Source organism: Typopeltis vanoorti, chromosome 14, assembly GCF_054136105.1.
Source record: "Typopeltis vanoorti isolate ZY-2024b chromosome 14, IOZ_Tvanoo_1.0, whole genome shotgun sequence".
Classification (NCBI taxonomy): Eukaryota; Metazoa; Arthropoda; class Arachnida; order Uropygi; family Thelyphonidae; genus Typopeltis; species Typopeltis vanoorti.
In genome coordinates this window covers 88,497,253-88,510,799 of record NC_143562.1, presented here as the reverse complement: position 1 = coordinate 88,510,799, position 13,547 = coordinate 88,497,253, and the positions used below count along the sequence as shown (strand labels likewise).

Genomic DNA, 13,547 nt, shown 5'->3' with positions numbered 1-13,547 from the left:
ACAGCAGATGACATGTTGAAACTATAAAATTAATAATAATAAAAATAAAAAAATCGATATTTTGGGTTACGAATGCTTTTCTTGTTTCCCTCCAATTCAAACAGCAATAGCTGAAACTTTTTTTTAGAGGTTTTCTTTCAAAAATAGTAAATAATTTTTTTCTAATAAATTTCCACTGGCAATTGGTTTCATAAATTAAAATTTATAAACACAAATGGGGAAGTTTTAATTTGTTATCTGTCAGCTAGTACTAAAATGTTATTTTTTTAATGTTCAAGTTTCTGGAACAGAAAACTACAACATGAGATCCAAATAAACAATTTACTACCTGCATAAGACAAAATGCAAATAAATGATTTACTAGCTAAAATCAATTATTTATAAGCTCATGTTTTGCTAGCTTAAGCTAGCATTATCAGAGGAAAGTTAACACTAACACTCACTGAAGGCACAAACAAAATGAGCTGGAAAACGAGGACAGTCAAGTGCATGGAGAGCGACAGTGGTGTTTTCCATGGTGATTTCTTTCCATGGTGTTGTTAATGCTGATGTGTAGGCAGGGCGGTGCACTAAAATCTATGTAAAATCATATTGTCCATTCTGTTACAGTTAACCAAGTTCTGTAGAACTTTTGCCACTTCCAGGAACAGTCTCTCTGATTTAAACCTGAATTTGTAAAGTAGCCTAGCTTTCTTCCATCTTATGAAGTGGGCTTTCTCTAAGGCATGTTCAGATAGTCCACTTTTTGATTCTTCATTCCAAACGTATTTTTTATGTGCTTTTTTACCTGACCAAATTAGTTTGTCCTGTCTGTACAAAATATTGGGTTCCACACTTGCAGGGGATGCTGTAAGCACCTGGGAAAGAGAAAAGATCCATATGATACTTGATTTGGCTTAGGTAGATTGATACTTTGTTTAGAGGTTTGTATACTGTTCTCATTCTATATCATTTCAAAAGGCAGAGCAGTTTATCTGTTTGTGCTTTTGATGCAGGGTAAAGACATAGTGTATGTATAGTCTGGTTTGGGGAGAGAAGAGGGATTGTTCTTTTCAAAAAGTTTGGCAAAGGTTTTTTTGTTATATCCATTTTGTTGGAATGATATGAGTAGAGCCTATTGTTCTAGGTGTAGTGCTGGTCCTGAAGACACAATTTGTTCTGCCCTGGAGGCTAAAGTTTTGAAAATTCCAAGTTACTGGGCAGGATGGTGGTGTGAAGTAGCATGTAGGTATCTGTGTGGGAGAGGGGGATTACAGTCAAATGAACATATGAGGAGACCCATATGCTTGCCTCGTAACTAAAGTATCCAAAAAGGCAAGAATTCCTTCTTTTTTCTCTTCCACAGTGAAACTTATTCATGGATGGATATTATTGAAGAAATGTAAAAAAGAGAAGTGCTGTGTGCCATGCAGCCAAATGGCAAAGACATTGTCTATATACATTAAACATACTCTGGGCTTGAGAAGGTCCAAATTAAGTGCCAAGGATTCAAACAATTCCATGTATAATAATAAGTAGAGAGCAATTGCTACACCTTCAATTTGTTTAAAGAGCTGGTTGTTACAACTAAAAATGCCCTGATTTAAGACAATACTTAAAGAATTCACAAATGTCAGGGGAATAAATTTTGGATAGGAAAGCTAATGTATTCCACTAAGACATTTGAAAAAGAGAAGACACATCAAAACTCAGTAAGTGATCATTCCCCTCTAACTGAAGGCTTTGTATGATGCTTTTAAAGTCATGATTGGATGCAAAGGGGTGCTAGGTTTATGGATCTTAAGTAGCTCATAGTCTTGGTATATGCAGATAAAAAAAATTTTAGTTTGGACACAGTTTCAGTTGGTCAACTTATAATGTTATCTAGCAGACTTAAAGTTTTGTTTTTAACTGATACTGTAAGATTCTTTACTATAGGGAAATAAGTTGATGTACTGGATAACAATTCTTTCAATTTATTATTTTAGCCATCTGTGTTCACGATCATCATAGCATTGCCCTTGTCTGCTTCAACTGGCAGCAGTTTGTTGATGGCGAATTCAATGTTTGCTATTATTTGTGCATACGTATTGGAGCAATAGCAAAATTAAACCTTTGCTTAGAATTTTGATTTCATTGTTGGGAAGTCTATAATCCAACAAGTTGTGAAACACCTTGTCTACAAGACGTTGCTGAAGATTTTTCTTCCATGCAAGACTGTTGAACTTCCTTATTAAACTTGTCAATAATTAATTTTAGCTAGTAAATTATTTATTTCATATCTACGTACTTTTCTGTTCCAGAAACTTCAGCATGCATAATGATAACAACTACAGAAATAAAATGTTATTTGGCACACATGTGCATGGCAATGGGAACAGTTTCAGCACCTAAATGGCAATATGTATTAAAAAGGGAGAAAAAAATAATGAAATTATTGCAGACAATCATACAAAATTGTGCAAATATTGTGCACAAGTATTTCCCTTACCTTCAACTATAGCTTCTGCAGCTGCCAAAAAACTTGTACTTTTTCACACAAGACACTACTTCATACTGCTAACTCTATACAAAGTCTAAATCTGCCCAGCCAGAATACTGCTCCCATATTTGAGATGGTGTACCAAAACCCTCAATTCTAACCATAAGAGGCAATCTGACTAATTAATGATCCCTCTCTCATAGATGTTCAGTTTCTGCCTTGTGCCTCTTCTACAGATACTTTTATAGACAGTGCTCTACTGAATTGGCCACTATTATTTCTCCACTCTCCTCCAAAATCATTAAAACAAGAGCTGCTGCTAACCAATACCCTTTAACAGTCTCTCTTAAAACTCACTGAACCAACTTCACTGCCTCTTCTTTTATTCCATCTACTTCTGTCGTTTGGAACAGTCTCCCCCACTCTACCTTCCCCAAAGATTATAATCCTCAACTGTTCTAACAAAATGTGAATAGACTCCTCCTTTCTTCTATTCCTTTTGGCCACACATGGCATTAATGTGCTATAAGTCTTGTGGCCTTTCATGTATGGATCATATATATATATATATATATATATACTGGGGAGGTCCTCCCCCTAGTGCCTACAGTCCCCCCCCCAGTCCCAGACTGGTAAGCCGGTAAGACAAAAAAAGTTTCAATTTTCGGCTCATCTTTTTATATATAGAGAGAGTAGATATATAGAAAATAATAATAAAATTAAAGGGGTGCTTAAGGGTCAAAGCTGTATAACTGAGAAGAGACCTCCACATAGCCTTTAAAGGAATGCGGAGAACTGACCAGGGCTTCTGACCTAATGTCCAATCCTCACCTTCTTGTGGTGCACCCTGTTGGGTATCTACTTGGATACTGAATGAACAAGGATGAGCTGGCAATTTGGGATTTAGCCGACCAAACTGTATTCCTATTGGTTAAACCAAAATAAAAAATGATGGTACAACATGACCAAATTTCATGACAGCTGGGGCATCGCCTGGATAAACAAGGCCCCTACTGTTTTCGCCAGGGAACCTGGGCGAACAACGAAAAGTCAGATACTGGAACAAATCTGAAAACACACCCAAACTCAACATCACCAGAGTTAAAGATCGATACTATAAAAGTAAGAAGCCTGAATGGCAAAGAAATGGAGCTAGCAGAGGAATTAGATAAGTACCAGATCGACACAACAGCGGTGACTGAAACAAAAAAGACAAAACTGGTGAGATCTTTCTGAGCAACAAATACAAAATGTTATATTCAGGCAATGACAATCAAGGAAAAGAAGGAGTAGCCATAGTATACAACACAAAATACAAGGCTAATCTTCTTGAATGGCAGTCAGTCTCACGAAGAGTGATGTGGGCAAATATGAGAATGGGGAACTAGACATTGAGACTTATTTGTGCCTGTGGTCCAACACAGAAGATTCTACTAAGATAAAATTGGAGAAATTTTTAGGCTTTAAAAAAAAGCAACTGACACAACGAAAAAGGAAAAGTTGGTCCTTGTTGGGGATCTAAATAGCAAAGTAGGAAATGATTGTCAGACATACAAAAATATTTTGGGAAAATTTGGAGAAAAGAGCAAAGCTAATAATAATGGCAAATATCTGTTGGATTTCTGCTCAGGACATGGACTGGTTATTACTAACACCATGTCCCAACATAAAAATGTGCACAAATTCACATGGAGAGAAGAGACAAGGAATAAGAAAAGTCTCATAGACTACGTTATTGTTGATAGTGATGTTTTCTCCCTGGTGCAGGACACCAGAGTGTACACAGGATTTGAAATTGGAAGTGATCACTATTTAGTCTTGAGCAGGATAAAATTGAATTTCATATTGAAAAGAATGACATGTAATAAAGTTTTAAAGTGAATAAAAGTTGGGCAGCTCTCAGATGTGAACTGTAGACTACTAAAATACACAAAGATTATTGAAGAAAAAATGAAGGAGTTTGAGAACAGGAATCAAACCTTGGAGATTCAGTGTCAAGCCTTGAAGAAAGCCTTGTTTGATTCAGCTAGAGAGGCATGTGGTGAAGTTGTCTGTGAGGATAGAAAAATTAGAACTCCATGGTGGACACAGGAAGTTAAAGAGGCAGTGAAGGAAAAGAAGAAAGCATATCAAAAGTTCATGGCAAATAAGTCAGCTTGTGCTCTTAGAGAATACAGAGACAAATGCAAGAATGCAAAACACTGTGTAAAACTAGCTATACAAAAGTTATGGGAGGACTTTGGCAAGAATATAGAAAATAAATATCAAGAAGGTGGCAAAATATTCAGTGTTGAAGAAGTTTAGGAATGGAGGAAAGAGTGCTGTAAAAGGAGTTAGAGATGATAAAGGTGACATGAAAATGGGAGAAAAAGATATCATTGAAGTATGGAGTAATTACTTTGAAAAACTGCTAAATGAAACAAGCTGTGCTGTCATCACTGCTTGTTTCATTTAGCAGTTTTTCATCACTGCTTGTTTCATTTTGGTAAAAAAACACTGACCAGGCATGCAGTCAAGAATACATATCCATACTTGAAGTAGAAAAAGCCATCAAAGGCTTGAAATGTGGAAAGGCAGCAGGAGTAGATGATATTCGATCAAAAATGCTGAAGTATAGTGGTATAAGAGTCTTACAGTGGCTGCACTGCATAGTTCAGAAAGCCTGGACAGAGTGATGAATTCCCGATGATTGGAGTAGAGCTCTCATAGTACCCATATATAAAAAGGGAAATAAAACTGAATGCGAGAATTACAGAGATATTTCCCTAATGAGTGTTCCTGGCAAGATCTATGCAAGTATACTTGAGAAATGGTTGAGAAGAATTGTAGAAGAAAAGCTTGGTGAAGAACAACCTGGATTCAGGCCAAATAGAGGCTGTTATTATCAGATCTTCACTTTACAACAAATACTGAAGAAATCATGGAAATATAACAAAGATCTGTATTTGAGTTTTGTAGATCTCGAAAAAGCATATGAGAGGGTGCCAAGAGAGAAGCTATTCAATAAGCTACAGTTATATGGTGTCAATGGGGCATTATATCAAGCAATACTTAGTCTTTATTTGAGTTGTAAGTCGGCAGTTAGAATTGAAGGGAGTACAGGAAGATGGTTTAATGTTAAATCTGGTGTGAGACAAGGATGTACATTATCTCCTCTGTTATTCATTATCTATATGGATCACATTATGAATGAAAGTGGTATTAAACATGATATCAAAATTGGAGATATTAATGTCAGCTCTTTGCTTTATGCAGATGATGTTATACTTATGAATAAATCCGCTACAAGTTTGCAAGATTCTCTGACTAAATTGAATAACTGTTGTAACAGATATGGTATGAAGGTCAGCAATAAAAAGACAAAGACAATGAAAATAGGCAGAATCATCGAAAATGTGTTGTGAATGGAGAACCTGTGGAACAAGTAATACATTTCAGCTACTTAGGCACGATTTTTACTGAAGATGGTAAATTAAATATAGAAAACAGAATCAGCAAAGCTGGTATGGTGGGAAGTCAATTGAATAAATTCATATGGAATAAGAGAGAAATTAGTTGGAACACTAAATTAGCTGTATACAAGACAGTGTTCAAACTGATTTTAACTTATGGATCTGAGAGGTGGGTCAGAAGTAAAACACTTGACCAAAGACTAGAGACTGCAGATATGAGAGTTCTGAGAAAGATTATAGGCGTGAACAGATGGCATCAATGGCAATATCGTATTGAAAACGATGATATTATGAAAGAACTTGACATTGTCAGCATCCAGGAATGCGTTAGCAGAGCTAATCTTAGGTGGTATGGTCACTTAAACAGAATGGGTGAAAAAAGATTAGCAAAACAAGTGTTCTCTGCCAAGTTGGCAGCAAAACGACCCAGAGGGAGACCAAGATATAGGTGGATTGATACGGTACAAAGTGCCTTAGACGGCAGAAATATAAGATCTGATAATGTTGGAGTCTTGACAAGTAATAGACTGATTTGGAGGAAAATTGTAGATATGAAGTTAGCAATGATGTAATTTTTTTCATGTAGTACTATCATATCCTATAAACCCCTTGAAGGTACATGGCAGGAATATGATGATGATAATAAAATAAAATACAAAGTCTGGGCTTACTCGGATAGAAATAAGTTAAAAAAATGAAATTATTTTTTAATAGATGCAAAAATACATCAAAACAAAGACAGCACATGTATGTTGTTTTAAAAAACTCAGTCAATTACTGCATTCTGGTTGCAAAACCATGAAGGCCCTGATGTGTAAAGTTAAAAAGTGTACCATCTTAATACAGTAAGGATAAATTTATATATGCACCAGGTTGCACATATCTGTGTATGCACCTTTTTTTTTTTTTTTAATGCAGTATTTCAGAATATTTGGAAATGTTTAAGAGTTTCTAGTTTATAGATAGTTATACTCTATAACTTCTTCAAAAGCGGAAAAATGATCAGCAACATGAAAAACACCAATGGTAATATTAATGGAACAAGTAAATTCCTCAGTTATTTATGTACCACTTTTGGTGAAGATGGCAAATTAATTTTGAAAACAGACAACAGAAAATGCAAAGGTGTTTTGGTGAGAACTTTAATATGGAGTGAGATATATACAGGTGTTTCAAAAGGGTGTATATAACTTTGCAGGAGAACAGAGAATAACTCAGAAGATGTACTAAAAGTGAAACATCAATTTTTGTTCATGCAACTTTATTACAAATGACAACACTAGATGGCATGATACGTCACACCATTTGAAAATAGCGACATTCAATGTTGCAGAGCAAGTACCTTGAATGTTTTGGTTTGAGGAAACAAAGTCTGCAATACAAGTTCAGAGGAATTTCTGCACGTAATACGGCAAAGAACCTCCTAGTAGATGCATGATCTACACATGGCACAAGAATTTTGTGTGAAAAAGGCTGTTCTGTGCATCATCCAAGGTCAATGGGAAGGCTATATGCTGCCAATGCCGTTGTGGAAGAAGTTCAGGAAAGTCAACCAGACAGACGTCTCAGCAAATTGGAATTCTGCATGTGACTATGCCATATCTTACGACAACATCTACATTTAAGGCACTACAAATTTACCCTTGTACAACATTTAAAGAAAGATGATAAGAAGATAGGTCAGGATTTCTGTACGGAAATGCTGTAGGATACAACAAAATGAGGACTTTTTGAACACAATCATTTCCAGTGACAAGTGCACTTTTCACCTAAGTGGGCAATTAAACATGACTGCAGAATTTGGGGAAGCGAAAATCCACACAGAATTATAGAACATGTTTATGGCACTCCAAAGGCTAATGTGTTTTTGCACCATAAGCAAGAAGAAAGTCTATGGACCCTTCTCTTTTTTTTGGAGTCTACCATTACTGGTGGTGTGTATCTGGATATGTTACAAAGGTACCTAACCACAATTAGATGACAATGACCATGATAGATGCTTACATTTCCAGTAAGATGGAACAACTCCTCATTATTGACAGATGTAAGGTCTGTTGAGGTACATGACAGTACTTCGGCACCCATTTTCCAGGCAGATGGATTGGTAGAGGGACACCTTTAACATGGCCACCGCATTCCTCCAACCTGACACTGTTAGATTTTTCCTTGTGGGGTTTTGCGAAAGATTGAATGTTTGTACCATCACTACTAGCCAATTTGGGTGAGCTGCATTCCAGAATTACTAGAACACTATTGCTGAGGTTATACCAGATATGCTCTGCCGTGTGTGGTAGGAAACATTACAGATGGCACATCTGCAAAATTATTGGAGGCAGTCATATTGAACTTTAAACTGTCTGTGTTGAAACTTCAATTACACCACATTTCTATGGTGTAACTGAATAATAAAAATTGTTTGCCTATCTCTATTTACCTTCTATTTCATTCAAAGTTGTATATCCCCCTTTTGAAACACCCTGTATGTATATATGTGTAATGTGTGTGTGTATACACACACACAAAAACACACACATTATCATATTCAAATCTGTGATCTCTAGGCTTTGATCAATTGTTTTATTTTTAAACCAACCCCCAGATCCACTGATTTGAACACCATCTTATACAAAATGTAGTGTTCTGATATCTATATATATCAGAACACTACATTAGCTGACTTCAAGAGAGAAATTAGTCTAAACATGAAGCTGTATACAAAGTTCAAACCAGCTTTAACTTATGGATCTAGGAGCTGGTTTAAAAATAAAACAGCTGATCGAAGCCTGGAGACCACAGATATGAATTCTGAAAAAAATGAGTTGAGTGAACAGATTGCATGCATAAGTCATATTAAAAATGAAGATATTAGGAATGAACTTCACATTTGCATTCAAGAACGTGTGAACAGAGAATGTGCATGAAAAGGGAACAAATATGTAAAAACAAATTTGATATATGAATGTGCTGGAAGTCAGAATATTTAAATATAGGAATATTAACTTTCTTACCTGAGAAGAACTTACGATATGCCTCTTATCAAGAGACCAATCAGAACATAAAACTTTTCCTTGGTGTCCTTTTAATACACGTCGAGGTTTGATGTTCAAATTACTTATATGTTCCAGTCTTTCAGATGCAGCTGAAACTGAAACAAGCATGTTAAAACAGGACGCTTTTTCTTTAAAATTATGTCAAAACTATTTCTCTGCTATGCAACTATGCAAAAGTTATTTCTATGACATTCATTACACGCAATACTTCAAAAAATGTAAAATTCAAGATTTTATAATCATTTCATTAATTTTCCAATTTTAAAAAGAAACAGATGAATATGCTGATCCAATGCAACAGAGCAAATTTTTAGCTTTATGAAAGAAAGAGTCAAGAAGCAATCAATGCAATGAAAGGAGAACTTTCATCACACGTGCACACACACACACACACACACTAAGCTTACTTTTCCTATAATTTGCATTTCAAAAATTTGATTTTTAGCAAACCGAGGGAGAACAGAGAAAGAATTTGATTTGGTTAAGTTGGAATTAAGGTCAAAGTAACTAAATCTACAAGGCCAGTATATTACATCTTTCTATTCTACAGCATGAAAAACCAGTTTCAGGATGGGGATGGGGAGATCCCACTTGTTATGTTCAAATGTGCAATATAATCTGGGAGCAACATCTTAAGAACTAGAAGTTCATTTTAGTCCAGAAATGGAATTATATTTTGAAGAAAAAAAATAAAATTAATAAAATACAAACAAAAAATAATAAAAACAAGAAAAGAATAATGTTCCCCAAAATCTGTGCATTACTGAAGGTAATTACAGGAAGATTAACAGATCTCTTTTGCAAGAAAGTATTTTGGTAGCACTAAAAGGTGACTGAGGTTATCCTCACCACACTGAAGAATGATATGGAGACCAGCATTTAAGGCACTTGTTGTAGATCTGCTGGATCTTGGGATGTCTCTGCACTACAGGATTTGTCAAGTGAGAAGGAATGCAGTGCACCATCAGTAAAACTATGGATAGGATTGTTGGTCAGCAAGAGAATATGATTTTATGTTTAGGAGAAAGAAGTCATGCAGTGATCAACCAAAATATATATAAAAAGAAAGAACCAACTGATACATGTAGAAAGCAGAAATCTCTTGTGTTTCTTGAAGAGTTGGAAAGTAGGTTGGAAAGCTAATCTATTCAGTATATTTACTAATTTCAAAAAAAAAGCATTAATTAATGATTAAAGAATACCAGATGAAATTACAAAAACATAATACAAGAGCATCTTGGGACTAGGAGAGAAAGATGAGAAAGCAGTAAGGTGGGAAAGAGAGAGATGTTACTTGGGATTACAGCTGAAGTAATTAAGGCTATGATGCCATATGTCTTATTAACTGATGCATGCATGCATTCATTCATTCCGGTCAATCTTCCCATTTGCAGAATGAAAAAGTCTAGTTTTGGGAGGGAAAATAATGCCACCTCTGTGTAAGACCAGCCTAAACTCACCTTCAGATGAACTGCCCTTACAAAGATTTGTTGCATCCCAGAAATTCAACCCCAGGTCTTTTCCAACCAAGAGACATTGTTGACACTGTCTGAGCTACTGAGCTGTTAATCATACCTTGCAAAAAAAAAAAAAAAAATATAATAATAATAATAATAAAATAAATTAACGCAAGGACTAGCTTATATTTCATATAAGAGATCAAATAAGTGAGAAAAATAGAGATTACAGGAATATTTTGGCAAGTATTATTGTAGATTATTACAATTGCTTTTCATATTTGGGAAAGCACACCAAAACAACCCTAAGAATGCTTTTCACTTTCTCACAGAGGTACTTGCTCCATTGAAATGGCTACCACCACCATTCCTCTAATTGTGTAAGAATCTGCTAGCCAACACCCATACACATTTCAGCTCTTAATTTATTGAACTAACTTCTCATTCTTTTACTCATTTGAATCAGTCCTTACTGTTTTTTTTCTTCCATGAGTATAATGCCAACTCTTCAGGAAACACAAGAGATTTCTGCTTTCTACTTAATTACTTGCTCCCACATGGCACTCTTGTATCATAAGTTTTGTGACTTCTTGTGTATGTGTGGGTGGAGAATTATTTAAAAAAAAGTCTAGAAGTACTATCAGATTATCACTTGTTTCAAATGACAACTGATATTATTGAAGTGAGGGCTGGTGACAAATTTCAAAGTTATCATAGAAGGAACATTCCACTTGCAGATCAAGAAAACCAAATACTATAGCTTATCCTTTCTTTTAGGCTTGCACGGTGATCCGAATGCATTTTTGGAAATTATGGAGACAACTACCGTGTTTGAATAAAAACTTTAGTTTACTATTACTAAAATTTTTTTAGTAATAGTAAAAATTTTAGTAATTTTAATTCTATTATAATTTTTATAAATTTTATAAATTCTATTATAATTATTATAAATTATAATTCTATTATAATTTTAATACTAAAAATTTTAGTAATAGTAAACTAAAGTTTTTATTCAAACACGGTAGTTGTCTCCATAATTTCCAAAAATGCACTATAGCTTATCGTTTTGTTGAATGTTTTTCATCTGCAATTTTATGAAGTCATAAATAAAAATATAATAATTCAAAAAAAAAATGAAAGATTTTCTTAAATTTTATTTATTTTTACAAGTAATGTGATAAGATTTGATTTTACTAACTTTCATGGATTACTGCTCTCTACTGGAAAAGAACAAGAGACTGCCATTTAAACAGATAAATGTTATAGCAATCTATGAACTGTCTTATTTTAGTGACTGGTGGTTTATTTGATGTCTTTTATTTGAAAGAGTAATTCACAGGAGTTCTGAAGCACAATGAGATGGATAACATAAAAAAACACTTGTGGTTGGAGGAAAACAGCTGCTTTGTTTTTGATTACTACCAAAAGGAAACATTTCTTCAGAATAAAAAGGCTCTTTCAACAGAAAGTGAGTAGTGAGATAATGGTGTGGCAATACAGTAATGCTATTATGAAGCACACCCTTTTATAACTGTCAGCAATCATTTCTATGTCTGTTTTTTGAGAACCTGTATGTTTAAAATATCAGTCACTATGAGTGATGACAATTATTATTATTACATGACACCTCCAGGGAGTCCAAGGACTCATTGTGGGAGGGCACACTACTCTACTTCGCTAAATACATCTCATCCTCTCCACTACTACTTAATTCTCCAACTACTAAAGGCCATCTATTGCCCATCATCACTGATAACAGTATTTTTTGTCAATTTTCAAAACTAAAGGTTGGGGGGGGGGATCATTTGCATAAACAAAGTTCTTACACTGATGCCTTAAGTTTTTGTTTAAAATAAAAATGTTAATATGTAAAAAAAAAAAAGCATTAAAAGCCTATTTATTTTTCACTTATTTAAAAAAACATGCATTTCACATAAATGAACTTATGGATATCACAGAATGAATAATATAATTATTATTGGAGTCCTAAGACTCACTGTGGGAGACCCAAACTTTCAACAAAATATCTATTGTACCTCTCCTTGAAATCAATAACAGACAAAGCACTCACAATTGACCCAGGCAACCCATTTCATTCATTCACTACTCTCACCAAGTGAAAAATCTAGTCCTCACCTCCTTGATAGCCACACACTATCCCAACTTCCAGGGATTACTTCTTGTTCTGCCCCTCTAGCCAAGTACTGAAACATTTAACCCTGCAATCTTATAAAATCCTTTAAGTAACTTAGATGTTTCTATCATATCCCTTCCTTTTTGCATGTTAACTAACTTTTGCAATTCATCACAAAGCCTCAGTCTATCCTCAGAGGAAGCATTCCACAGACCACTCACCATCTTAGTCACTTGCCTCTATAATCCTCTCCACCACTTCCTCCTCTCCAAGAAACCCAGGTAACCAGACATAGGCACAGTAATCCAGACATGTAGTGTCACAAGGCTTTATAAATAGGAATAACTCTCTTATATCTGCTTGTGTGTTGTTCATAAACAAGTAACTCTGTGAGTTATCCTTCAATCTTCAGCTCTCTATCTACTACCCCCAAATCCATGGCTTCATCAATTCACTGGAGTACAGTGCTCTCAATGCAATACATAGCTTATAATCGTTGTATCCCAAAATGCATTAATTTTCCACATTAAACTGACATCCATTATGTTTTGCCATACTGTCAGCTGATTTACATCACTTTGATTAACAATTACGCTACTCATCACTGCACCATCAGCAAACAACTGAATATCTCCCTTCATCTCCCTTCAAATTGTTTCATTCAAATCATTTATGCACAAATTAAACAATAGTGGGCCAAGCACAGTGCCCTGTGGTGCACTGCTGGTCACCTGCCTTCTCCTGGATTCTGCTCCTCCATATACTACTTTTTGGTATCTGTTCATCAGCTACAATTTCATCCATATCACCAGTTTCTTATCCATCCTCATTTGTTGCAGTTGGCATGAAAGATCCATGTGGTATCCTGTCAAGCGCCTTTGCAAAATCCAGCAGCATCATTATGTAGTCATTCCCTTTATTCAACTCAGCTGCCACTATTATAAAAAATTAGTAGATTACTATGGCATGACCGCCCTTCACAAAGCCATACTG

The 13,547-nt window shown here is 35.1% G+C and overlaps 1 protein-coding gene across 1 annotated transcript in view; it reads right to left on the bottom strand.

The window, feature by feature from the left end:
* Gbeta5 (guanine nucleotide-binding protein subunit beta-5) overlaps positions 1-13,547 on the bottom strand; it is a 119,793-nt gene that overhangs the window by 88,690 nt on the left and 17,556 nt on the right. The window contains exon 2 of the mRNA XM_090404447.1: positions 8,922-9,058. Coding sequence (XP_090260573.1) covers positions 8,922-9,058 — 137 coding nt within the window. The remainder of the gene's footprint in view (positions 1-8,921; positions 9,059-13,547) is intronic.